The sequence below is a fragment of the Ziziphus jujuba genome, chromosome 6 (assembly GCF_031755915.1).
Source record: "Ziziphus jujuba cultivar Dongzao chromosome 6, ASM3175591v1".
Lineage (NCBI taxonomy): Eukaryota > Viridiplantae > Streptophyta > Magnoliopsida > Rosales > Rhamnaceae > Ziziphus > Ziziphus jujuba.
Window position 1 is genome coordinate 30,485,845 of NC_083384.1, and position 26,821 is coordinate 30,512,665.

The 26,821-nt window shown below is 32.8% G+C and overlaps 3 protein-coding genes and 1 pseudogene across 5 annotated transcripts in view; all 4 read right to left on the reverse strand.

The window, feature by feature from the left end:
* LOC107429764 (disease resistance-like protein DSC1) overlaps positions 1–26,821 on the reverse strand; it is a 62,782-nt gene that overhangs the window by 10,690 nt on the left and 25,271 nt on the right. The window lies entirely within an intron of this gene.
* LOC132804172 (disease resistance protein RPV1-like) lies at positions 1,141–7,701 on the reverse strand (annotated as a pseudogene).
* LOC132804171 (TMV resistance protein N-like) lies at positions 11,751–17,614 on the reverse strand. Of its 3 annotated transcripts, none has more exons than XM_060818281.1 (7): positions 17,175–17,614; positions 15,801–15,920; positions 13,674–13,884; positions 13,460–13,551; positions 12,944–13,125; positions 12,614–12,748; positions 11,751–12,322 (listed from the first exon to the last, which is right to left on the reverse strand). In XM_060818281.1, the coding sequence occupies exons 3-7, from the start codon at positions 13,749–13,751 to the stop codon at positions 12,297–12,299; spliced, it is 513 nt and encodes a 170-aa protein (XP_060674264.1). In that variant the 5' UTR covers positions 13,752–13,884; positions 15,801–15,920; positions 17,175–17,614; the 3' UTR covers positions 11,751–12,296. The 3 variants fall into 3 exon arrangements, with proteins under 3 accessions (XP_060674264.1, XP_060674265.1, XP_060674263.1); XM_060818282.1 differs by having other exon boundaries at positions 13,392–13,551; XM_060818280.1 differs by having other exon boundaries at positions 13,392–13,884.
* Positions 20,163–26,173, reverse strand: LOC132804107 (TMV resistance protein N-like). The gene is made up of 5 exons (XM_060818057.1): positions 25,595–26,173; positions 22,174–23,284; positions 21,652–22,011; positions 20,548–21,561; positions 20,163–20,465 (listed from the first exon to the last, which is right to left on the reverse strand). The coding sequence occupies exons 1-5, from the start codon at positions 26,113–26,115 to the stop codon at positions 20,178–20,180; spliced, it is 3,294 nt and encodes a 1,097-aa protein (XP_060674040.1). The 5' UTR covers positions 26,116–26,173; the 3' UTR covers positions 20,163–20,177.

The window sequence follows — 26,821 nt, forward strand, 5'->3', positions numbered from 1 at the left end:
TTCCGAGAAAATGATTACCCAAATCTTGGATTCATGGATTGCTTTCCTAAGCGTTGGTGAAATTTGATCCCCTCTCTCAAGTTGATGATCATCCATGAAAGTTGTGATATGCTTTGCAGATAAAGCAGCATAAAGATAGCTAGCAAATTGATTGCGGGTGTCTTCACCTCTGAAACTCAAAAACACATCGTACTTTTCTTGAATTGAGATTGCTGAGGAAAGAGAAGAAGAAGAAGAAGCCATGTTTAGGTAGATACAGAGATCAATGTGGATCAGACTTCATAAACTAGATCCAAGAAAATGTTTAACCTCTCTCCTTGGTGAACTATAAGTTGTTGACGAAAAAGACTAGGAGTCAAGTTACAACAATAAGTCAGCGGTCAATGACTCTTTTTTTTAATTATTTTTTACAACACAACTATGCGCACAGGGGATCATAGCGCAGGCCCATTGGTGGGGGAGATTTGGGCCAATGGGCGGGGCCCATTAGATTTCTCTTTTTTTTTAATTAATTAATTTTGAGAGATAACAACTTCATTCATTTCTTTTTTTCTTTTTCTTTTTTTTTTCCCCGTGATTTGTTAGGAATTTTGGTTTGAATCACTTTCAACTGTTGTTAGGAATTATGGTGTCATCCAAGATTAAAAAAAAAAAAAAAATTGTATGTATTGTAAAAGGTTAGTAAGACTTTTGTTCTTTTGGGGAGATTGAGAGAAGCGGGAAGTCAATACTTTGGAGTGTAAATGGGCAAAATTACAATGAATATGTTTAGATTGTTGCTTTAGTTGTGCTCATTCTTATGGCATTTTTGACGTGCAAATTTTGAAGAATCACAGATAATCACCGACATTGAAATTTTGGATATGGTTTGCAAAATGGGATTATTAGCGTCAATGGTATTTGTTTTGTCTATCATGTTTGTTATGTATATTATGAAGAACCTTAGGCTTTTTCTGAATGAAACTTAGCTTTTTTCATTTTTCATTTTTTCATTTTTTATTTTTTATTTTTTATTTATTAATTAAAGCACCAGTTTTATATTAGTCTTTCTCTCTTTCCATAGGAAACAGAGTAAACAGAGTACTTATAGGATATGAAAGAAACAAGAACGAACATATGAGAATAAATAATCCCACAATCTGGACGATTAAAGGAAGTTTAAAAGCCTATATATTTTATGGATCATTTCCCAAAGGCCATATATAAGGAACAAACTTCGGGGATAGTCTTATAGTTTGACACATAAGCAAACTGGAGAATGGCCATAAAACTTGCTTGCTAAATATTACACCACATTGCCCCTCAAAAAGTGAAAATAATAATAATAATAATGATACAATCCAGATTGAGCAATTTCAAAATCAATAACAAAATCAATCAAAATGAAATGAGTCAATACTTATAGAGGCCAACACCATCGTTTACCAAGAAAATTAAAAGGCTCCCAAGTGTCAAGTTGCATGTTGCAAAGGTGTCCATGTATTAACTCAATGGTACTGCTCAAGTTGAAAGATAGAGATTGATTATGATCAGTTGAAGGAACAAATTACAAGAGAGAAACAGCTGCAAGCTCCAAACAAATCTTTCAAATACATGCAAGTTGATGCCTTGACCAGAAAGGAAAAAAAGATTTATTTTGGCAGATTGGCATTATCCAATTTTTAAAGCAAATCCATATATACTGAGTCAGAATCTACTATTTAACTAGTGATGGAAAAGAGTATTCATTTGGCAAACAATTCTAAACACAAAAATTACCAATCATGCATGAACACATTTTATCAATCACTTGGCACGGAATACAGCCATACCAGGAAAACAGATCAAATCAAATAGATAAATATTATACTCAGCAAGTTTTATATCAAGAACGCATCATAAACAAACTAATATCCAGGTAATATATTCCATATATAGTTTTAGAATTTTCTCTACAATTGTATGTAATATGGCTCATAGTTGTTAAAGGAATTCATACCGATATTACAAAAACAGGGCATTTCCTGTGCCAAGGTCAGAAAAAAGACAAGAGGAAGAAAGAACTACTACTTTTCGTTTAGAAAATTACCTTATAATTTGTAAATATGGTTTATAAATTAATACAACTAAAATACTATGAAATAAATGCCTTAAACAGAGTATATTAAATTCTACCGATTAATTTAAAACTAAAGAAATCAAACTTTTCATTTAAAAATTAACATAAAATTTATAGACTTAGTTTATAAAATTAATAAAACTAAAATATTGTGAAAATGCATGTTGTAAACAGGGTATATTATAACTTATATTGCAAACAAAAAAACTAGTTTAAATTAATTTACTTAAGCAGTGAATATGTTTGATTTTCTTCTTCCACATACATCAGAGCCAACAATTTTTTACTTTCAGTGCTTTCATAATTATCTGAGAAACTTTAATTAAGGTATTTTATGGTATTGTTCTGTTTTATGGTTGCTCAACATCCAAATTCTCTGCATCTTGCCACCTTTTAAACAGTAATATAACCTTCAGTTTCTTAGACTTAACTTTTAGATCTCTAAGATTGGAGTAACCACTCAAATTTAGAAAAGTAAGCTTGTCAAGTTTGAGCATCCAACAACAAAAACCCATTTCGTCAAACACTTGACAAAGCTAAGGGTTGTCATGCTTCATGGCTCATACAGTTTCTTCATACCATGAAACTAAAAATAGAAGACACGCCAAATTGTGAATAAACTAAATTCACCAATATAAACACAAAAAAGTCAATCAAAATACTTTTTTTTTTTTTTTTGCCTTTTAATTTGTAAACTTAGTCCATAAATTAATATAGTTAAAATACTACTAAATGCATGTTGTAGATAATAATTTGCAAAAGAAAACAAAGCAAGTTTAAATTAATTTACCTACTTCTTTGAATGATCAAAGGATTTTCATCTTTGTCGTATGTCAGAGCCAACAATTTCACATTGACTGGTTTCATAGTCATCACCAAATTGTCTCTTAATTACAGCACATGATTGTTCTGTTTTTCTTTGGCTCCTCAACGTCCAGTTGCTCTGCATGATCTTCTAACAGTCACATAACCTTGACTTTCTTAGAATGTGATTCATCATGGTCTTCTTCATCATGAAAGCCAAAAGCTTCATTTCCACTGCTTGCTTCACAACATTCATCAAAGCGTCTCTTATTCTCACTTTTAGTTTCTCGATCAAATCTCTCTATATCTTTATTGTATACAAACCGAACCCCAAACTTCTTAATCTCACTACGACTTCCAATGGCACCGCCATTGGCAAAATATTCAAGCCATACATGTAAAGAGGCCTCTGTGCTACAAGTAGAGGGCCAACTTAATCTTGAATTTCGCAAATTCAGTTCTTTGACATACCACATGATCACCTGATCTGAACTATGCTCGTAATCCATAAGATTCGTATAACAATATTGTTGGCACAGACGATCATCATCGATGGTTTTGAAATTGAGTTTACTACCAATGAAAATAGTTATACCAGGGTTAATATTATTCGGCTCAAGAACAATACAGAATGCCAAACCCAAGAAATTGTCATTATTCCAATATGGAGGAAGCCTGATATTGATCGAAGTGCCACAACTTTGGTAGCAGAACCACTTTGGAATTTCATCTCCTGCATATCGAAATTCACATGTTGTGCTGTCTATCTCCAATGGGAAATTAATGTCCTGTATGACGAATATGGGAAATTATTCTAACTTGCTGAAAAATTATAAATATTGCATAACTGATTAAAGAGCAAAGGAAGAGAAATGGACATACCATTCCTTCAAATTTCAAACGAAATAGAATTTGAGTTATTGCATGACCGCGTATGCTGTTGCTTGTATTCTGATCCAATTTTTCACAACCATGAAAGTTTACTTGTTCTCCAATATTATAGATATTAACATTGTGCAACAGTGGAGACCTCCAATTTGATATGTTCTCTGGAGAGGTGAAGAACCTTGCATACAGCCTATAACATAGTGATGGAAGCTCTGGTAACGATTTCTGGCTCTCATAATTGTTTGAGCACAATGCAATCAAAGCAGGTGGAAGAGGAGGCAATTTTTGAAGTTTAGGACACCACTTGAGGCTTACCAACAAAAGCTTTCTTAAGTTACACCGGCTGTTGGGACGAAATCCAGAATTTTTGCATAATATCATATTGAATTGTTGGAGGGAAACTAGGTTTTCAATCGACTTTGGTAATTCTTTAATCCCTGTTTCACGTAAGTTAAGATATGTCAAGTGTTCCATAGGCTCAAAGATTTCTGGAAATTTATCCAGCTCCAGACAACCTGACAAATTTACTTCTTCAAGAGATTTCAAATTGCAAAAGTTGGTTGGAAGACTTTTAAGTCTTTTGCAATCACTCAAATCTAGTAGGACAAGACCAGGAATATACTCAATTGATGGTGGCAATGCTTCTATCACTGTCCTACTCAAACGCAAAACTGATAAATTCATTAGAAACTTTATTTCAGAAATGTGGGACTGAGATGAGTAGAGAGATAAATTGCCTGTAAATCTTTGGACAAAACTTTTGAAAAATGCGAATTTCTGCTGACCAATGTTGTTCAAGAAATTCTTAATGCTTCCAAACCTTTCAAGATCCAAGAAACAGCCTGTGCTTTTTGACATCTCTTTGATATCTTTGAGTTTGGTGCAGCCATTCAAATTTAGATTAGTAAGCCTCTGTAGATTTTGAAGAGATGAAAGAACCTGAACCAAACTTGTACAGCTTTCAAGATTTATACTTTCCAGATTTGGAGCAACAGAGAGATCTGGTAATTCAGCAAGAAGCTTGGAATAACTAAGATCCATCCTTCTTAGTGCCGGAAGAGACTGTGACAGATGGAGAAAAAAACGTCAGTCATTTAGTATTCGTGAATTTTTGACATCTAAAATTATAGATTAAGTATACCTGAACTTCATGATTCCAAAGTTTCTTTAGATGGCTGCCACGTAGTATCAGTTCAACAAGATTCTCCAGAGTAAAATGCGATGGCAATGACTTCAAAGGATATAGATCCCAATGAAAATAATTTAGCTTATCAGAAAGATAAGAATCAAGACCTTGAGGAAGGTATAGTTTGAACTTAATATCATCCCTACGGCCACAGGTGTAAATTTGGAGAATTCGTAGATTATGCATCTTAGAAAAAGCTGCATGACAAACTTTTACATCTCTGTCAATTGTAGACATGTTGAGTGATATGCATTCAACTGTTGCGGTTCCCTGACAATCATATCAGCATATAATTTAGTTAAGGATACAATATGAGAAAAATTTATTAAGAACTCTATGTACAGACACCTAATTTTGTTGGTCAGAAGTTTATTTACTACTTTTTTTTTTCTTTTTTTTCTTTTTTTTTTTCGGTCACAAGATTTATTTCATATTTAGAAGACATCAGAAATGCATTTTCACTTACTTTAGCTCTTTCCAATACGTGGCAGATATCTTTAGCATCATACAGCCTGCTACGATTACCAGGTTCTCTATGTTCATCACGAATAATTGTCCGACCCATTTGTTGTATCAAGTCATGCATCCGTAACTGATTTTTTATTACACCCTTTTCAATTAAAGACCTATCCATGAGGACACTTATTCCTAATTTTACAAATGAATCACTGGCCTCTAACATGTTTTCTGCTTGATCTCTAGTGAAAGATTGATCAATAGACACGCAATGTCAAGAAATGTACTTTTGATCCCTTCATCATCAAGTCCCTCGTAACTTATTCTCAACACATCTTGGATTTCCCGGTTTGGCATTATTTTCAATTTATTTAATGCAATTTCCCATTCTTCTTTGCTTTTGGAATGTAGGAAAGAACCCAAGACCTTAAGAGCCAATGGATTTCCATTTGCATATCTTGCCACCCTCTAACAGCATTTGATCATAACCCATTATAGAAGAATTTTTTCCAAAAGCATGCAGATGGAAGAGCTCCAGAGATTCAAAGTGACTTAATCCATCAACCTTATAAAATCTATCAGCTACTTTCTTGATAACTTGCATATTTCTAGTTGTAACAATGATTCTACTACTAGGGGCAAGCCTATCGTATCCCTGAATTAAAGCTTCTAATTGGATTGAACTAACCACATCATCTAGAATAATGAGTACCTTTTTACGTCTAAGTCTGTTAAGAATAAAAGGTGATGCCACAAATGGGGAATCCATCCTTAGAATAGCTTCATCATTTAACAACTCGGATAAAAGTTTTTTTCTCAAATGATTCGGTCCATATTTTGCGTATTCTTCCCTAACATTCCAAAGAAAGCAACAACCTTCAAAATGAGAATATGATAATCTTTGATATACAACACTAGCCAGGGTGGTCTTACCAATACCTCCCATGCCCCAAATACCTACAATATGAACATCTTTTGAGCCAGTTGATAACAATAATTCAATTTCTTTGACTTTTTTTTCAATTCCAATGAGGTGTCCATATGAATGCTCATTTGATAGATATTTAGGCAATTTCAATGAAATATCATCAACAATCCTTTGAACTAACTTGCACTCAGGCCTACAAAAACGAAGATCATACAAATGTTAGGTGGGAAAAAAGAAAACAGAGTCCTAACGAAGAGTTAGCTACATAGAGAAACAGATCGAGAAATTTTAATTCTGTATTACTTATATTTGCATAGTTCAAATTTTTCCTGCATATATGTTTTGGTTCTTCTTACTAATAAAAAAAATATATCAGGAGTATTTTTGTTTGATTTGATTTCTACAATAAAATTGATTTTTCATTTTTTCCACAATCATAAAAATAAGAATAATATGAGTTCGTCAAAGATTTTAAACCAGTGCTAGCTAGTAGATTTTAATGATATATACATGTACATGTGTTTTGTAGAAGATTCATCTTAAATAGCTAGATTTGATATTTAGGGATATCTAAAAAGTGATCACCTGAAATTCTTCGAATCCAACCCACACAGATTTGATGCTTCTGTTAAAGCAGCCCTCCATTGATGTACCTTCTTCATTCTATCCTTGAAACGTTTTTCATGTGCAGAAAATGCAACTCCATAGCTACCCTCCTGTTTTCGTACAACCGATGGATCTATGACATAAAAGATTGGCATAACACTGCCCTGCTCATTTATTTTCTTGCATTCAAGTATATGCACAAGTTCATCCAAACACCATGTGGATGAAGCGAAGTTTTCTGAGAAAATGACTACCCAAATCTTGGATTCCTTGATTGCTTTGCGAAGTGTGGGTGAAATTTCATCACCTCTCTCGAGTTTATGATCCATGAAAGTTAAGATTTGCTTTGCAGATAAAGCCCCATAAAGATAACTAGCAAAAGTATCACGGGTATCCTCACCTCTGAAACTGAGAAACACATCATACTTTTCTTCGAACTCATGCTGCTTTACTAGACAAGACAATTCTGAAGAAAGAGAAGGAGAAGAAGAAGAAGCCATGGCTATAATGATCAAATGGAAATGAAAGTTTGCTTAGCTTTTTTCTATGTATAAGATAACAGTCGGTGAAGAAGGATAGAGATAGGAAATTAGAGATCAAGAAAAACAGCCAGGACTTTGAACATAGACATCCAGACCGAGTGGGGGGTTAATGCTACTCATTTCATTTTTCCTGTTTATTCAACTTTTTTCCAAAAGATTCTCTTCCTTTTGGCCCTTTTCCAAAAGATAACAGTTGCATTGCGTTAAGATCAAGCTGACCAACTCATTTAAGCTGGTTGTTTGGGAATTGATGATGGGCCCCACTCATTTAAGCTGGTTGTTCGCGTTGAGGTTAAGCTGCTTGTTCCTTTCCCCCCCCAATGAAGGGGCTTTTTTTCTTTTTCTTTTTTTTAAAGAAAAAAAGATATTCTTGTTGCAAGTAAATTTGTGTTGGAATAAGGCCTAAAAATAATCAAGTTTTGAAAAGAAAAACAGTGTGAAAACCTGAACGTACGAAATAGACAGTATAGAGTCATGTCTAATTGTTGCAAAATTGACCTGATATGTTACTACATGGCTTAAGCTAAGATAAATTTACATATATTGAAATGGTCAATAAGATCTCTGTTCTTTGAAGCAGACTGAGAGAGGCAGAGTATTATGGAAGTAGTAGTAGAAAGGAAGCTGATCATACTAATTGTATAAGCTCACTAGAATCTCACCTGTCTTCTACCAAATTGAATCACTCGGACTCCGGATTTCTCAAGACACAGAGGAAAAAAGTTTTTGATTCCATATTAAGTTATCATTAGCTCGAACAATTTTAACTCTCAAGAAACGGACCCAACATGTAAGTTACCTTTCACAAGAAACAATTAACATTAGCTTCCATTAAAATTAAATTCTTAATCTCTTATCCATGGTTAGGTACTTGAAAAACAGGTCTAGTAATGGACTTGATTAGGAATTGAATTTTAAACTAGGATCAAGTCAGATAGTAGAAATCAAATTAACATACTTGGGCCTCCAATATTGAAGTAACTATCAGAAGTCGAGCATTGGAATTAATATAGGTTAGTGTATGATCCTGATATGAATGTGGTGTGTCAGTGCCACATATCTTTCTTTCTATTTCATGCACTCTCCCGTTACTCACACACACACACACATATAGGTTACCTGGCCCTCATTGACACAATTGGAGTCATTAGTCCATTTCTATTACAAGTTCAGAATTCAGACAGATCATGCATGTGACTTTGCAGAATTTTGATGAATTCAAGTTCAAGCTCAGGTTGGATGATATCTGTTTAATTGGTTCAAAGAGAAAGCAAGTGAGGTAATGAATATGCCGAGACTTGTGATTCTTGCTTTAGTTGTGCTCATCCCTATAACATGTTTCACAAACAAATGATTAAGAAATTGAGGCCCCTTTGCAGATCTTAGGCATTCTTTACATAGGCATAAATGAAGTTGGTTTTCCTTGAGGGCATGTTTTTATCACTGGCATCTTTGCATAGAAAGCTGGATACTTCTAGTACATGGAAGAAATATGAAGGAACGCATGAAATATAATGACATTTTCTAGATCTGAATCTTGATGTCAAGTGGTAGTTGAAATCTGTACAGACATTTTATAGAAAACGAAAATGTGTGGATAGTTCATACACATTTCCGACTACAGATAGATACACTGTTTAAAATAGGAATGCAAATATTTTGCGGACAATGGTAGAACCATAAAAAACTAAAAAAATAAAATAAATAAAAAATAAAGCTTTGTTGGATCCCAGTGCTACTAAAAGGCAACAAAGCAAAACTAGAACTAGATCAGGTTATAAACATGCATCACAGATAAGATTGCAGTAAAAAGTTACGTCGGTGCATGTTGAGAACTTTAGTAACAAATTAGAAAGACTTTCAAATACACATAGATTATTATACTCAGAAAAATACTTAAGAATGTTCAACTGGATGCAAAGATGTATTTACCCTTAAAATTCATATTAAACAACTAAGAATCATATTGTAATCTAATGTTTATTTTGTTTAATTTGTTCAGCAAATATATGTATGTGGCTCATAGTGGTTAAAGAAATTTCATACTGGCATCAGAAAAACAGGCCATCCAAATGCCATGATCAGAAATCAGACAAGAGGAAGACAACTTTTCCAAGGTACCACACCATCCATACGAAGCTAGTGTCTGCATGGCTCACGAAAAGATTTTTCATAACCAAGTAAAAAGACACGCCAAATTGTGGATCAACAAATTCACCAATACATGAAAAATCTATCAAAATACTTCTTCCAACGAATAAGTTCAAACAAAAGAAAATAGCTCTTCCTTTAGAATTACCTTATCATTTGTGAAAGTAGTAGATAAATTAATACAATGACAATACTATGAAATGAATGTTGTAAACTGAGAATATTAACTGCAGAGAATGTTGTAAACAGAGTATATTAACTTCTACAAATCAATTTTGCAATGAAACAGTTAAAACTGATATATCTAAGCAATCAAAAAATGTGCCAGACAAACTTTTGATTAGTCTTAAGATTTTCTTCTTCCTCGTGCATCGAATCGAGCAACAACATCACATTAAGTGCTTTCATAATCTTCACATCAACTGAGTACTTCTGGCGTACGAAAGTAAAAAAGAAAGAACATATGGGATAAAATTAAGAATCACACAATCTGAAAGATCAATGGAAGTTTAAAAGCCGATTGACTATCTTCCAAGCCCACATATATAGACCCAATTTCTCACTGCACATATCTAAAAAGTGTCATTTTTTAGATTTGAATCTCACTGCCAAGCATATTAGCTGAAATCAGTACAAACTTTTTAGAGAAAATACTTGGGAGTATTCATACATTTTAGTGACTACAGAGGAAACACTGCTTAATGTTAAAGTGGACATGCCAATATTGACATCAAGAACATGTCAATCGTCAAAGACTTAACAGTTCATGTAGTTTTACAGAAAAATGCCAGAACCATATAAATTAACTACAACAATAGCTTTGTTGGAGCCCAGCACTACTAAAAGGAAACAATGCAAGCTAGTAGTGAATCATGTTATATATAAACATGAATAACAGATGCAGCTAAACTTCTTCAGCTATATACAAGCAATATGCACCACTGTCAGTTCTATGGAGCAGAGTACTTGCACTTTTAATTAGAAAAATAACCAAAATTTGACAATGAACCCATAAAACTTGCTTACTAGATATATTAAAATCCATTTCCCTAAAAAAGAAAATAAAATAAATCCATATTAAGCAATTTCACAACCATTAGCAAAACCAGTCAAAGTAGAATGAGTTAATATATACAGTCCCCCACCATATTTCAGAAAGAAAAATCTAAGACTCCAAAGTGTTTAGTTACATGTTGCAATGCTCCGCTAGCTGTCTGTACAAGCCATACTTAGGTGTTTCTTGATACTAACGATATTAGTGCATGATTTAATATAGGAGCATTAAGCAACAATTGGATTTGAACCAAAATTACCCTTACTACATTTCCCAAGCAATAGAAATTCTTTCAAAAAGTTTACTTAGAAATGAGAACTTTATTCGACAAGTTACCTAGTAACTGAAACTTTATTTGTTTTGGTAAAAGCAATTCAAAACACAAAAATGACCCACCATGGCCATTATGTATTGAACAATAATAATTTTCGTTTTACTTGGCAATTCCAGAAACCAAATTAAAAAAGCTTGTCAAATGCCTACTACACTCAGAAAGATGAGTTAATGATGTTCAACTGCGCATAAAGCAATAAAAATGTAGGAACCAATTAAACGCACCATAAACAATGCCTACTCATATTCAAAGATAATCTATAATTTTTAATTTTTTTTAACTTTCACAGCAAGTAAACTTAAAATGGCTCTTAGTAGTTAAAGATATTCATACTAACATCACACAAGTAAAACAAATAGGGTATCAATCCAATGCCAAACTAATAAAAGAAAAAAAAAATAATTAAGAACGCCTTTCAAATTTTTTTACCCTATTTTTGCAGAAACAGAGTTATAAAAGCCTTTCAGATGCAATAATATAGTATTAGGACTCAGAAAGTAGTTAAGAATGTTCAACTAGATATAAAGATGTACTTGGCCATAAAATGCATCATTAAGAACTCAGAATCATATTCATAGGTATTAAATTCTTTATTTTATTATATTTTCTCTGCAAACAAAGACAGGACCATTTAAGTTCACTACATCAAAAGCTATGTTGAAGCACAGTACTAGTAAAATGCATGCTTGTTGAGTACTATTAGTAAAAAATAGATATTGGAATAAATACAGCTTAACTTCTTCAGGGATACATAGTCTTAAACACTGCACCACTACTGCCAGTGCTATGGAGTATATTAAACTTCTAATTTGACACATAACAAAAGCTTGACTATTAACCCATAAAGCTTGCTCACTAAATATAAAAATCCAGTAACTTCACAATCATTAACAAAAGCAGTCAAAGTGAAAAGCTGTGCATATTTAAGGAAGAAAAATCTAAGGCTCCCAACGTTTAGCTTCATGTTACAGTACTGTTAATGTATTAACTCAATAACAGTACTGCTCATGTAGAATGACATTTGATGAAAACCTCTTGAAGGAACAAAATTAGAAGAGAAAACAGCTCCAAGTTGACCCACATGTCATTCATGGGTGTTTGTTGATGCTGATGATATTAATAAGCACAGCGAATCTTTGATATGACCCAAACAGGGTATTCCCATACCAAGATCAGGAAAAAGACAAGAGAAAGAGAGAATACCACATCATTCATTCGAAGCTACGGGTTGTCATGCATGCTGCATAGCTCACATAGTTTCCTCATAGCCTGAGCCTAAGACACACCAAATTGTGGATAAACAGAATTCATCAATGCGTTCATTGAAATATCCATGAAATTACTTTTTGTAACAAATAATAATTTTGTTTTTTTCCCTTCTTTTTCTGTATGTTTCATTTCAAACAGAAGAAAACTTACTTTCCTTTAGAAATTAGCTTCTAATTTATAAACATAGTTTATAGATTAGCAAACTTAAAATACAACAAAATGCATGTCGTAAACAGAGTATATTTAACTTGTACAAATTAATTTGGGAAGAAAACAAATGAGTTCAAATTGTTGTACCTAAGCAATCACAGAATATATATGTTTGAGTGATATTTCTTTGGATTAGTCTTGGGATTTTCTTCCTCCTCAGAGTGGTTGGAGGCAACAACTTCACCAACAACTTCAAACTAACTGGTTTCACCATCAAATTTTCTGTAAAAGCAGTAACATAAAAAATTGAGTTTGGGTTTCCTAGGCATAATAATATAGAATTGATCCCAATCCTCTTTTTCTCAAATGACCATTCCTATATCCTTCCCTTACATTCTTAATAAAGCAACTACCCCTCAAAATGAGAATATGATAATCTTTGATATACAACACTAGCAATGGTGGTCATGCCAATACCTCCCATGCCCCAAATACCTACAATTCTTTCATCTGCTGTGTCAACGGATAATAATGATTCAATTTCTTTAACTTTGTCTCCAATTCCAATGACGTGCTCATGACAATGCTCATTTGAGAGATATTTTGGCAATTTCCATGAAATATCTTCAACAATCCTTTGAACTAACTTGACCTCGGCACTATAAAAAATTGAAATAAATCAGTTATAGATAAGTACGACAGGCGTTTTGATAAAGAGTCAGGCATACTCGATTTTTGTTTGCTTCGTCTTACCAATTAAAGTATGAAAATAGTGTTATTTTGGCCAGTTTTAATTATTATTCTTATTATTATATTCTTTTATTTCATTGTGCTTTCATCGCCTTTTATTAATTCAAGATGGAATTTATCAGGAAATATATATATATATATATATATAGAGAGAGAGAGAGAGAGAGATCATGACCTGAAATGCTCTGAATACAAGCCACATAGATTTGATGCTTCTATTAAAGCAGCCCTCCATTTTCTTACCTTTTCCATTCCGTCCTTGTTCTCGAAACGTTCTTCAAGTGTAGCCAATGCAACACCATAACCGCCCTCTTGTTTTCGCACAACACATGGTTCTATACGATAAAAGATTGGCATAAAAGTACCCATCTCATTTCTTTTCTTGCATTCAAGAATATGCACAAGATCATTCAAACACCATGCGGATGAAGCAAAGTTTTTCTGAGAATATTATTACCCAAATCTTAGATTCCTCGATTGTTTGTTGGAGTGTGGAAGAAATTTCATCGCCTCTCTCAAGTTGATGATCATCCATGAAAGTTGAGATATGCTTTGCAGATAAAGCAGCATAAAGATAGCTAGCAAATTGATTGCGGTTGTCTTCACTTCTGAAACTCAGAAACACATCGAACTTTTCTGAATCTCATGCTTTTCTTCAGGAGAGATTGCTGAAGAAAAAGAAGAAGAAGCCATTTATTCTTACTATATATAACAAAAGAGACCATTAACAATACCTAGCTATCATTTAGATGAGTTTAGTTACCTTTTTTTTGTTTTGGTAAATATGAGTTTAGTTACCTTGTTTTGATTTGGAAAATATATATATATATATATATAAAGAAAACGTATTAACATACAAGACAGACATTTTTTTTTTTTTTTTTTGGTTTTTTTGTTCTTCCGCGCGTGATTTAACCTTTGCGAACTAAATGTACTTTTTCTTATTCACTTTTCAGGTTTTGGTTAAAAAAAAAACAAAAAAGTCTTTTTTCATTGTGTACAAATTGCCCTTCCCTTAAGTCATCTGTCATAGACATGTCAATTCTTTGGTAAAAAATAAAAAAATATATTCGTTTCCAGTAATAACATTAGTTTTGTTATATACCATTGGGGGGCTGTAGGCAGGTGAAATTTGAAAAGAGTATCATTATATATTATTATTATTGATGATTATTAGTATTCTATGTACCAATGAATTTAATGTTTATATTATAAAATATAAATACATAGAATCTATGATATATAAGATAGTGATAATTAAAAATATTATTTTAATAATAATTATCATTAATGTTAAATATTATTTTTCAACTTGAAAATTATGATTCAGAGTTTTCTGTTATTATTAGATGGTTCCACCACGTAATAACATCCCAGCACATGGCCTTTAGCCTGGTGTCGATAATGTTAGCAGGAGATTTTCTTTTCTTTTCTTTTTTCAATTAATAATTTTGACGTAGGTTGTGGGTGTTTTTATGTTTTTTTTTTAATTATTATTATTATTATTATATATATATATATATTTAATATAGCCTGTGTTTATTTACCTGAATTATAAATTTGGTGTTGGAGGGTTATAGCCTCATTTTGTTTCTCATTTTTTTTTTTTTTTTCATATAATGCTTGATCTGACACTGATAAACTAAGAAATGAAATTACTAGGCTGTTTCGTGCAAATTTACATTGCTTTCTAAAATGATGACAATTTAAGAACCAGACGCATCTAGCTCAAGAACTCTTAATTAATTAAGAATTACAAACCTTTGCACAAACACATTGTAACATGTCATTTTCATGCAAAAACCAAAGACTTTGACTATATATACCTTGTCTCATTAGCCAGGATCACCAGATTATCTATAAGAAGATCAGATAATATGTTTTTAACTCAAGCATAATTATATATATATACATATTTTATTTTCAAAAAAAAAAAAAAATCTAGCATGTATAAGTATTTGACGGTCCAAGAATGGACCCCTATATGTATAATAAGAAAATCAAGCTCTAAAGTAAATTTCTACAATACTGTAGTTCTGAAAGAAAATCGATTTGCCCAAACTTGAGGCACTAAATTGATAAAGACTCATGTTTTAGTTGTTGTTAGAGATCAACAAAATTTGTATATATTGAAAATGATCAAAAAGATATGTATTCTTTAGGGGAAATTTAGAGAGGCAAAGTATCATGGAGTGCCCTCAGGTAGTAGAAAGGAAGTTGATAATAGTAATTATATAAGCTCGCTATTCCAAAGTGTACAAAAGATTGAAATTTAAAAACCAAAAGCACCGAAAAGAAAAATCAACCATCAAGATGCAAAAACTTTCTTATCAAAAAAAAAAAAAAAAACTTTATAATTGAAAAGGATAGGTGCTTATAAAAAAAAATAATAAAGAAAAAAGGACTAGAAATACATAAAGTAAAATAAAAATTAAAAAAAAAAAATTCTGACTTCTGACAGATGCACTGCTTAAAATAGGAATGCCAATATTTTGCAGTTCATGAATGTTTGCAGATAATGATAGAACCATATAAATTAACCAAATTAATTTCCAAAGAAAAGAAACTGTTTAAATTGATTTACCTAAGCGATCAAAATTATGCTTGATTGTTTTCGAATTAGTCCAAGGATTTTCTTCTTCCTCATAGGTCATAGCCAACAACTTCAAATAACAGTTAACTGGCTTGATAATCTTCACATTAACTGAGAAATTCAAGTATATATAAGGAAAAAAATAAATAAATAAATAATGGAAGTTTAAAAGCCTGTAGGATAATTATCAAGCCCACCTATCCAATTTCACACTACATATTTAAAAAGTGTCATTTCTTAGATTTAATACACTGTCAAAGCATATTAGTTGAAATCAGTACAAACTTTATAGAGAAAATGCTTGGGAGTGTTTCTACAAATTAGTGACTACGGACAGATACACTGCTTAAAGTGAAAATGAGCTTGCGAATATTGTAATTAAAATCGAGGACATTTCAAGACTTCCCACTTCATGTATTATATAGACTGATGCCAGAATAACACATACTAATGCCAGAACCATTCATTTGAAGCTATGTGCTGTGGTGTGTGCACAGCTCAGACACATATTGTTCAAGGCCTGAAACTTAAAAAACAAATGCCAAATGGTGAAAAACAAAATTCACCAATATATACCGCGACAGCAAATACCAAAATCTACCTTGTTTCTTATGTATAAATACTCCAAAACTAGATGTGAAACTAATATACCAGCAGATCTAACTCAACCAAAAAAAATACCAGAACATAAACTGAAATAGAGACACAGATTTTTATACTGGTTCAGCTCTCAAGATGAGAACTTATATCCAGTTCTGATAATGTGCCAACAATCTACTATGAAAACAGGCTATTACAAGATCAGTTCCAGATTGCAAACACAAGCCCTCTCTGTTTTCTTTTTCCCAGAACAAACTCACACAGACCATGAGTTTTCATGGAAACCACCCCGAATGTACAGAAAACTTCCCCCCCTCCTTGTGTTTTCTTTCCGTACATTTCTCTATATCATACAAGAAATCCCTTTTCACACATGAGCCCAATAAATAAAGCCTTTGCCACATGTCTTTTTATTATCCGGATAGTAAATTTCTTGAATAAACTTAACCACAAAACACACACACACACACACACACACATATATATATACATATATACACAACACCCCTCTAATTTATGAACCACATAACATATACATGAAAAATCCTCAAAATACTTATTCATGATAAATAATAATTTCCCTATATGTGTATCATTTTGAACAAAACATAAAATTTTCCTTTAGAGATTACCTTTCAATTTTTTAACTTATTAGTTTATATATTAATACAACCAAAATTCTACAAAATGCATGTTGTAAAACAGAGTATATTAATCCTACAAATTAATTTCCCCAAAAAAAAAAAAAATGTAAATGCGATTTACCTTATAAACAGTCCCATAACGTTGAGTTTCTTAGAATGTGCTTCATCATCGTCTTCTTCCTCAAGAGAATCAACAGCTTCACTTCAATTTGATTCACAACATTCATTGAAGCGTCTCTTATTCTTTCATTCAGTTTTTGCATCTAATCTCTCGATGTCTTGTTTGTATAGAAACCGAACCCCAAACTTCTTAATCTCGTCAAACTCATTTCCATACTCACTCAAATAACTATATTTATGCCGGATATGGAAAAAGGCCTCAGTGCTACAAGTAGAGGGCCAATTTAGTCCAGCCATTTCTTCCTGCAAAGTCGGTTTTCGTACATACCACATGAGCACATGATCTGAACTGACCTCCCTATTGACAACATTCGTGCAAAAATGATATTCATACAGACGATTATCATCGATGGTTTCGGAATTGAATTTGCAATCAATATCAAGATATGTAACACCCCGTCTCGAACCATGTCGGAATTTTTTGCACGTTGACCGAGGTTGACCGTTGACCATTGACCGTTGACCAAGGGGTCAAAAGTTGACTTTTTGATCCGGTTGGAATTCTAGGTTGACTGAGGTATCGTTACGAAGTACACGTTGGCACGAGTTCATAGACTGGTAGCACGTCGAAAACGGAGCTACGGTTTGAAAGTTATGGACTTGTAAAGTTTTTCAAACACCGTATTATTTTAATAATATTTTTAAACGTGTAACGATGTGCCACGTGTGACTTAATGAAGGTGACCATGTGTCACCATGTTGAGAAGCCACATGTCAACCATGTGTAAAAATCAGATTATTTTTATTATTATTTTAAATAATAATATTATTATGTAATTATTTAATTATTTTATTTATTTTTTCTTTTTCTTTTCCTTTTTCTTATCTTTTTCTTTTTCTTTTTCTTTTTCTTTTTCTTTCCCCACGTGGGAAAAAAGGGCCAGGGGCCGATCCTTCCTGTTCCTCCTCTTCTTCTTCTTCTTCTTTCTTTCTTTCTTTCTTTCTTTCTTTCTCTCCCGCCCGTCCCTCTCTCTCACCGTGTTTTCTTTTTCCGGCCACCAGAACCATGCACGCGCCGGCCACCGTCCAAGCCCACACGCCGGTGAGCTCACCAGCCAAATTTGGCTGCCAGCCGGCCGGCGACGCGCCCAGATTGGGCCGGCGAAGTCGCAGCGGCCGGTTATGTTTTTCCGGCGATTTCGCCGTATTCCGGCCAGCCCAGTCCGAATTAGGCCTCCTCTCCCCCTATTTTAGGTCCTCTGAATCCAAATATGGCCTCCAATCTCAAAAATTCGAAGCGGTTTGCGAGATACGAGGAATTGAAAACCGGCCGAAGCTTTCCGGCCACCTCCGGCGGAATTGGGGTCGATGGAGACCGGTAATGCGCTCCTCGTTCCACGAGCTTCGATTCGGTATATTATTCGCCTATTTTGGTTAACGTTTGTGTTTGACCCCCCGGGTACTGGGTATTATTTACCCGATTAAAATATTAATTTATTTTACTGTCTGTGAATTTTGTTTTAGGAGCACGGGTGAGTCATGGAATTGATCCCATGGTGGATCGTAGGTTAATTGCGTGCTCCAGGTGAATGACCCACCTTCAAAAATTATTTTGGGCAATTAATTATGTTTAATTGGTATTTAAATTGGTATTTAAATTATGCTCATGTGGTGTGATTTAATTATGGTTTATTGTGGTTTAATTTATTATGCATGAGCAAAGTGTATTTTGGTAGTATTTGTACGTGGTTTTCAGTATTAATTTTTCGGGCATAATTGGGTTAAATATTTTACGAAAATATTTGTTTAAATTTTATAAATTATGCCCGCGGTATTTTTATGGTTGCATTTCGTATTTCGAGAAAATTGTGGTCTGTTGTTATCAATGTTTCGTACCGGTTTATTAAATAAAAATATGTGGGATGGTAAGTGTGAGAATTTAATGTATTTCCCACGGTAATTTTGGAAAACGGTACGGTTGGTTAATAATGTTTATTTTTAGACGCACTCATACAGTATTGGTGTTCTGGTGTATGGTGTATGGACACGTGGTAGCGCGCGGTTATTATGTGGTTTAGCGCGCAGTTATTATTTCTCCCGTGGTTGCCATTGGACTGGGCAGGCAAGTTTGATATTGGCCACAGCCGCCCCTCCCTTGGCCGGGAGATGGTTTTAGCAGCGGTACTGTCGGGACTCCGAAGTGCCGTTGCAGGTTTCTCTCTTTAACCCCCCGCCAGTCGGTGCTCGGGACACTGGGTATCGGAGGGCATCACCGGTATATGATGTGGTGCGTCAGGTGTAATTGTCAAGTGTAATTTTCAAATAAAGTTTAAAACCCCAAAGGTGTTCAAAATATTATTTATTATAATTTATTACAGAATATTTATATTTGGGGTATTTATTTGTTTATTTGTTGTTTATTAATTTATTTGGTTCCTTGGTTTTCGTGAAGTATGAACATCGGGTTTTGTGAAAATGTTTTAAAAGGGAAACATTTCCAACGGAGTGAATAATGAGGGTTTTGAGAGAAAATATTACTTCAAGTGTTTATTTATTTATTTATTTAATTGTTCGGTATGGATTGATTAAATTCCTTTATTTTTATATTATTAATATTAAAGGTGTACAGTAGATAGGGTCACTCACTGAGATGATTAGCATCTCACACTCTTAAATTCCGTTCCCCTAGGTCCAGGTTGGAGATGTTGATTGTCCGGGACGAGCCCAACGTCTCAGTTCGTTGCCGAAAGTCCAAGAAGTATTTCTTCCCTTTTTCCTCTCCATCCTGTATTATTTCTTTATCTCTCATTTTATAAATTCCACATTTGTTGTATAATGCTCTGTATACTGTATTGGACGTGTAGTTGTTTTTATGCACTGGGTTGCCGCTGTTTTCTTTTGAAGTGCTGAAATTTGTGGAACCAATTTGTAGTTTGTGGGAGGAATAAGGGGATGTTTATAGAAGTGTGTTTTCAGTGCAGGTAATTTTTGGTTAGTCCTACCCTTAGGGGAGGTGCTGCCAGATTTTCCGTTGGAAGGTTCGGTGGTATTTCCTTGGGATCAGGGCTTGTCTAGGGTTCTGGGGAAGAAATTCTGGACGGGTCCTAACAAGATATATACTAGGGTTGATTATATTCTGACGAAGAACACTGCAGAAAGCGAAACCCAAGAAGTCGTCATTGTTCCAGTATGGAGGAAGCATAATATTATTGATTGAAGTCTCACAAGTTTGATGGTTGAACCACTCTGGAATTTCACCTCCTGGATAGCGAAAAGAATGAGCACCTAAGGCCTGTTTCATGAACGGGGAATTAATCAACTTGCTCAAAAATTATAAACCATCTCAGCAAATGAAGAGATATAGTTATACATACATTTAATCCAAATTTCAAACGAGACAGAATATGAATTACTGCCTGATCAGAAAGCATGTTGCGTGTGTTCTGATCCAATTTTTCACAACCGTAAAAGTCAATATGATTAAAGATTAGAAAGTTAAATTTTTCAAAGATATCCAGATCGAGTAATAATGGAGTACTCCTCCAATTTGAAATGTTTTCCAGTGATGTGCAGTTAATTGCAGACAAACTCAAACATTGACATGGAACCTCTGGCAAAGATTTCAATCTCTGACAATCATCCACACACAAGACGATCAACGATGGTGGAAGGGAAGGCAATTTTTGAAATTTTGAACAGTAGCCGAGCCATATCCTCTCAAGGTTCCTTAATTTACATAGACTGTTGGGGAGGAACTCAAGGTCCTTGCATTCATCCATAAATAAATCTCTAAGGGATACTAGCTTTTCAATCGACTCTGGCAACTCTTTAATTCCTGTTCTAGTTAACACAAGTTCTGTTAAGTGTTCCATAGGATCCAAGATTTCTGGAAACCTTTTCAGTTTCTCACAACCAAGCAGACTTAATGATTTAAGAGCTTTCAAATGGCAAATGCTTGTTGGAAGACTTTTAAGTCTTTTACAAAGCTCCAAATGTAATTGAACAATACCTGACAGACACCCAATTGACGGCGGCACTTTTTCTATTGCTGTCTTACGCAAACCTAAATATCTTAAATTGGGTGCAAACTTTTGGGAAATGTGAGCCTGAGAGGAGTAGAGACGTAAATTTCTTTTAAAATTTTGGATCCAACTTTCAGATAATCCCTCTGTTCTCTTGAATATCTCTTCAACATCTCTGAGTTTGGAGCAGCCATTAAAATTTAGATAAGTAAGCTTGTTTAGATTTTGAAGAGATGAATGAACCTGAACCAAGCTTGTACAACCTGCAAAATTTATCCTTTCCAGATTTGGAGCATGTGTCAAATCTGGTAGTTGAGTAAGGAACTTGGAATCAGTGAGATTAAATCTCCTTAACTCTCGAAGAGACTGCAGAACAGAGGAGAAAGTGAGGTTAATTATTACTTCATATATGCATGCACTTTATCATCTAATTAAATATAACTAAATTAAGCATACCACAGCTTTACGACTATTCCAAAGCTTTTCAACACGGCTGCCACGAAGTACAGGTTCAACAAGGTTCTCTGGGATAAATTTTGATGGCAACGATTTCGAAAGGTATAAGTCCCATTGTAAAAACCTTAACTTAATAGAAAGATGAGAGTGAAGAGCTTGAGGAATGAGCAGTTTGAACTTGTGGCTACCAATATTGTTATAATCAAAGCGGATCCACTCATTTCTGGCAATATCATCATACCCATAATAAACTTTGAGAATTCGTAGGTTGCGCATATTTGAGAAGGCTCGATGATGCATCGTCACATTTTTTTTAGTTTCAAACATGTCCAATGATATGAGTTCCACCGCTCCGGTTCCCTGGCATTTAAGATGAACATCAATATTATAAATAGGATACAATAAAGGGAAATTTATTCAGAACTTGTTGGCATATATGGACCTAATTTTGTTTGTTTGAAATGGTTTTGTAAGAAGAATTCTATCGCTTTTAGAAGAAATCAATAATGCATTTATACTTACTGTACAATTTTCCAATACATCACAAACTTCCACAGCATCGCACAACCTACTGCGATTACCAGGTTCTTTTTTATCTTCATCACGTACAATTTCCCGACCCATTTGGCGCAGCAAATCATGCATCTTTAGCTTGTTACCTTCACTATTTTCAATTAAACACTTCTGAATGAGAATACGTATTTCTATTTTCACAGGGGAATTACCGTCACCTAATATTCTTTCTGCATGGTCTCTCGTAAAAGATGAATTAAATAAGAAAGCAATGTCAAGAAATATTTCCTTGCTCCCATCATCTAGCCCGTCGTAGCTGATTTTCAACACTTTTTTAATTCCCAGATTTTGATTCCTTTTCAGCTTCTTCAATGCACTTTCCCCTTCATCTTTAGGTGTACTGTAAAGGGAAGAGCCCAAGACCTTAAGAGCTAGTGGGTTGCCATCAGCATATCTTATTACCTCTAACACCATTTCATCATCAATTGTTGGAGAGTTTTCACGAAAAGCATGCAAACGGAAGAGATCAAGAGATTCAATGTCATTTAGCCTCTTAACCTTGTGAATACTATCAGCTACTGTCTTAAGCACTTGCTCATCTCTAGTTGTAACAATGATTCTGCTTCCAGGAGCAAGCTCACAACATCCTTCTTCAACAAAAGCTTTTATGTGGTCTGAGCTATCCACATCATCCAAAACAATAAGTACCTTTTTACGTCGAAGTCTCTGAAAAATAATAGGAGGTAAAGCTACATGCATCTCTTGAACAATTTTATCATTCAATAAACAAGATATAACTTCCTTTCTCAGACGATTCAAATTGACCGGTACTTTATAATTTTCTTTAACATCTTCAAGGAAACAGCAACCTTCGAATGATTGAGAATTTGATATTTTATCAAACACAACTCTTGCAAGGGTAGTCTTACCAATACCTGCCATGCCCCAAATACCTACAATTCGAACATTTTTTGGGGCAATGGATAATTCTCTTTCAATTTCCCTTATATTTTCTTTAATTCCAATGAGTCTCTTGGAATATTGCTCGACTGATGGTTGATATTGTAGCAATATTTTTAAAATATTTTCGACGATTTCTTCAACTAACTCACACTCCTCCCTAGAAAAATGAAGAAAATACAGTTGTAAGAAAAATAGCATCCACAAGTCTTAATATAAAAGCAAAATGGTTAGATTTTAATGTGCTATTTGATTTATTCAATTTTTAAATCCTATATTTATTTTTGTTGTTACGAGTTAAAAATGAAAATAATATTATTTATTGACTGTTTTTCGTTATTATTATTATATTATATTCACTGTTTTATCGTTTTAATCTTGGAAGTTATGAGTTAATTTTTTATATCAATTATGTGGCAAAATATATTGAATGATAATGCTTTTCATATTTTTGTTGGTGAACGGGGCTTAAACACAAGAATGTTATGAATTCAACTCTATGTTTTGTATAGCTTTTTGATACTCGAAAAGCTCTATTTGAGAGCCAAAAGTAACTTTTTTGCAAAAAAAAAAAAAGTACGTGTTTGGCTACAATTATCAATCACTTGTTGACAAAAAAGCAAATATTTTAAGCTTCTCAAAAAAGCTCTACTCTTATCTTTTGCAAAAACTTTCTCACTTACAATAATTACCAACAAAACAATTTATTACTTTACCTTTTTTCATTGCTATTTTAATAAAATATGCAATATATCAATAATTACGCCTTACATAAAATTCAATTGCTAAAAATGTTTTGGCTTCTCTTCTTATTTTCCTTTAATTCCTAAACATTATTTTTTTTATATATATTTAAAGAACTAATACATAAGCTAAAATCTAAATAATAAAATTAAAATAATGTAATTTATAAACAAAAATATTTACCACATTAATTTTTGAATATGTTATATGGTTATTAGTTAACATTACTTATATTAAAAAAAAAATAAAATTTAATGTATAATAAAAACAATATTGTACACATTTAAATACAAAATACTTTTATAATGCTGATAAACACTTAATTTAATATTCAATGTACCTTTTTAATTGACAACCAAGTAGTCATTTACTTTTGAATAAAAATTCTTTTTGAAGAAGATTTATTATGAGATTTATTATGAAAAGCTCTAAGATAAAAATTTTATTTTCATAAACTATATCAAACAAATAACTATGTCAAAAGTCTACTTGATGATGACGCATTCCATTTTTTTGCAAGAAATGGGGAATTTAAACACAAGACTATTAGGAGCTCTTTAAACATTTAAAAAAGTAGCAAATTTCATTTAGACCTTTTTGGTTTAGTCCTAATTACATTTAGATTTCATATTTTTTGAAAAAATATTGGTAACCTCCAATACCTAGTTTCTATATCTATCAAAATCCACTTATCCATCATTTTTTACTAGTTAATTTTAATAGTTAAAAGCCAAAATAATATTTTTAGAATTAATGTTATTCTATTATAAAATATTGATTTTCGTTAACCCAAAAAAAAAAAAAAACACAAAACACAAAGCACAAAAGAACCTTCCTGTCATTAGGGAGTAGGTTTGTTTTGATAAGTAAAAAAATTAAATGGAGATTAGTAATAATGTTCTAAAAGTGTAGGGTGTATAATTAAGAAAAAAAAAAAAAACCTAATGGATCTAAATTAAATTTACCTTTAAAAAATTGATTTTTTTTAATAAGAATTACAATATATTCTAAATATTATTGGTAGTTTTACTAGTAGACCAAGTCTATAAAAAATAAAAAATAAAATAAAAAAAAAATCTTGGTTGTAGATATGATAATTAAAAGTGTCAAATAAATTATTGGGCCAATAATTTTCTTGTTCTTATGCCGAGAGAGGCAAAGAGGGTAGCTCATGAGCTCGCCCATTATGGTTTAAGTTTGGTTTTAGGACCTTCATGGGTCGACTTTATTCATGATGATATATGTGTTCTGCTGGTGTTAATTAATACCTAATATTATTCAGACGCCACATTTTTTAAAAATCTTCATCTATTTTCTTTATGTTCTTTAAAAATATCAAAAGTGACTCATTTGTCTATTTTTATTAGTTTTACTAATTAATTTTAACAATTAAAATTAAAAAAAAAAGCAAAATCAGTATTTTATAATTAAATAACATTCTAAATATATAATTTTAATATTTAACTATTAAAATTACCTAATAAGAATTGACAAATAAATTATTTTTGACATTTTTAAAAAGAAGAGAAGTAAATGATGATATTTTAAAAGTATAGATCTAATTAACATTATGATAAAACTGAAGACATGTAAATGAAAATTTATCCTTGATTTAATAAGATTTTCTCATTTTATTTTCAATATATATATATATATATATATATTGGGCCTTATTATCAGGCAGATCCGATTTTGCACTACTTACTCATAACAGTAAATTAATTACCTGGATCTCGTCGAATTCAATCCAGTTAGATTAGACGCTTCTGTCAATGCAGCCCTCCATTGATGCACCTTCTCCATTCTGTCTTTGAAACGTTCTTCAAGTTTAGCAAATGCAACTTCATAACTCCCCTTCTGTTTTCGTACATCCGATGGATTTATCTCATAAAAAATTGGAACGACAACACTCATCTTATTTCTTTTCTTGCATTCAAGAATTTCCACCAGTTCATTCAAACACCACGTAGATGAAGCATACTCTTTCGAGAAAATGATAACCCCGATTTTCGAATTCTGAATAGCTTGGCTAAGTGTGGGTGAAATTTCATCACCAACCTGAAGTTCATGATCATCCTTGAAAGTTGAGATATACTTTGCAGATAAAGCAGCATAAAGATGGCTAACAAATTTATAGCGGGTGTCTTCACCTCTGAAACTGAGAAACACATCATATTTTTCTTGAATCTCATGCTTTTGCTGAGGAGAGATTGTCGAAGAAGAAGACGAAGAAGAAGAAGCAGCCATGTTTACAAATTAAGGCTTCCTTGGTGAAGAATGGTGTAGATACAGAGCAAAATATGAAAAAAAAAAAAAAAAAAAAAAAAAAAACTCGGTAAAGTAGATCCAAAAAATGTTGACCAAAAGGACTAGGACTTATAACAGTGAGTCAGCAGTCAATGCCCATATACGTGTGTCTGTGAATATCAAAGTGCTGTCCAGCTATTAAGGGCTCCACAAGCTGGCAGAAAAAAAAAAAAAAAAAGAGTAACTTGACCGAACTTTCCTCTTATCTAATCATTTCTCATAAGATTTTTAATTTTGGTTAATTAACTTCCCATAGGGTTCCAAACATGAGATTTGTTGCAGAGCGTACCAGAGTTTTTGGTTTATTGCCTAATTAACATCATCCTTAAACTCAAAAAGTTCAAAAACTCTTTAAAAGAATGGATCAAACCATATATGAAAGGCGGATAGCAAAAGAGATAATTAACTATATATAAATGTTCATTAATATAGCAAAAGAGATAATTAACTATATATAAATGTTCATTAACATAGCAAAAGAGATAATTAACTATATATAAATGTTCATTAATATGCAATTAATTATTTTGAAGTTGATTAGCTAGTATTTTATCTACCTTTGGATTATCAATTTGGGGTGGTTGGAGGGTTGTAGCATCATTTTGTTCCTTGTTGCTCTTTTTTTTTTTTTTTTCATATAATTAAT

What these genes read in the sequence shown, in the direction of transcription:
- LOC132804107 (XM_060818057.1), bottom strand. Translation starts at nt 26,115, where the DNA reads ATGGCTGCTTCTTCTTCTTCGTCTTCTTCTTCGACAATCTCTCCTCAG. An exon ending in GGAATAGTCGTAAAGCTGTG is followed by an intron (nt 21,562 to 21,651) that starts GTATGCTTAATT and finishes TCTGTTCTGCAG; the next exon opens with TCTCTTCGAGAGTTAAGGAG. An exon ending in GTTTGAAATTTGGATTAAAT is followed by an intron (nt 20,466 to 20,547) that starts GTATGTATAACT and finishes TTCATGAAACAG; the next exon opens with GCCTTAGGTGCTCATTCTTT.
- LOC132804171 (XM_060818280.1), bottom strand. Translation starts at nt 13,585, where the DNA reads ATGGGTACTTTTATGCCAATCTTTTATCGTATAGAACCATGTGTTGTG. An exon ending in TTGTATTCAGAGCATTTCAG is followed by an intron (nt 13,126 to 13,391) that starts GTCATGATCTCT and finishes AATTTTTTATAG; the next exon opens with TGCCGAGGTCAAGTTAGTTC. An exon ending in TATATTCTGTGATTGCTTAG is followed by an intron (nt 12,323 to 12,613) that starts GTACAACAATTT and finishes GGTGTGTCTTAG; the next exon opens with GCTCAGGCTATGAGGAAACT.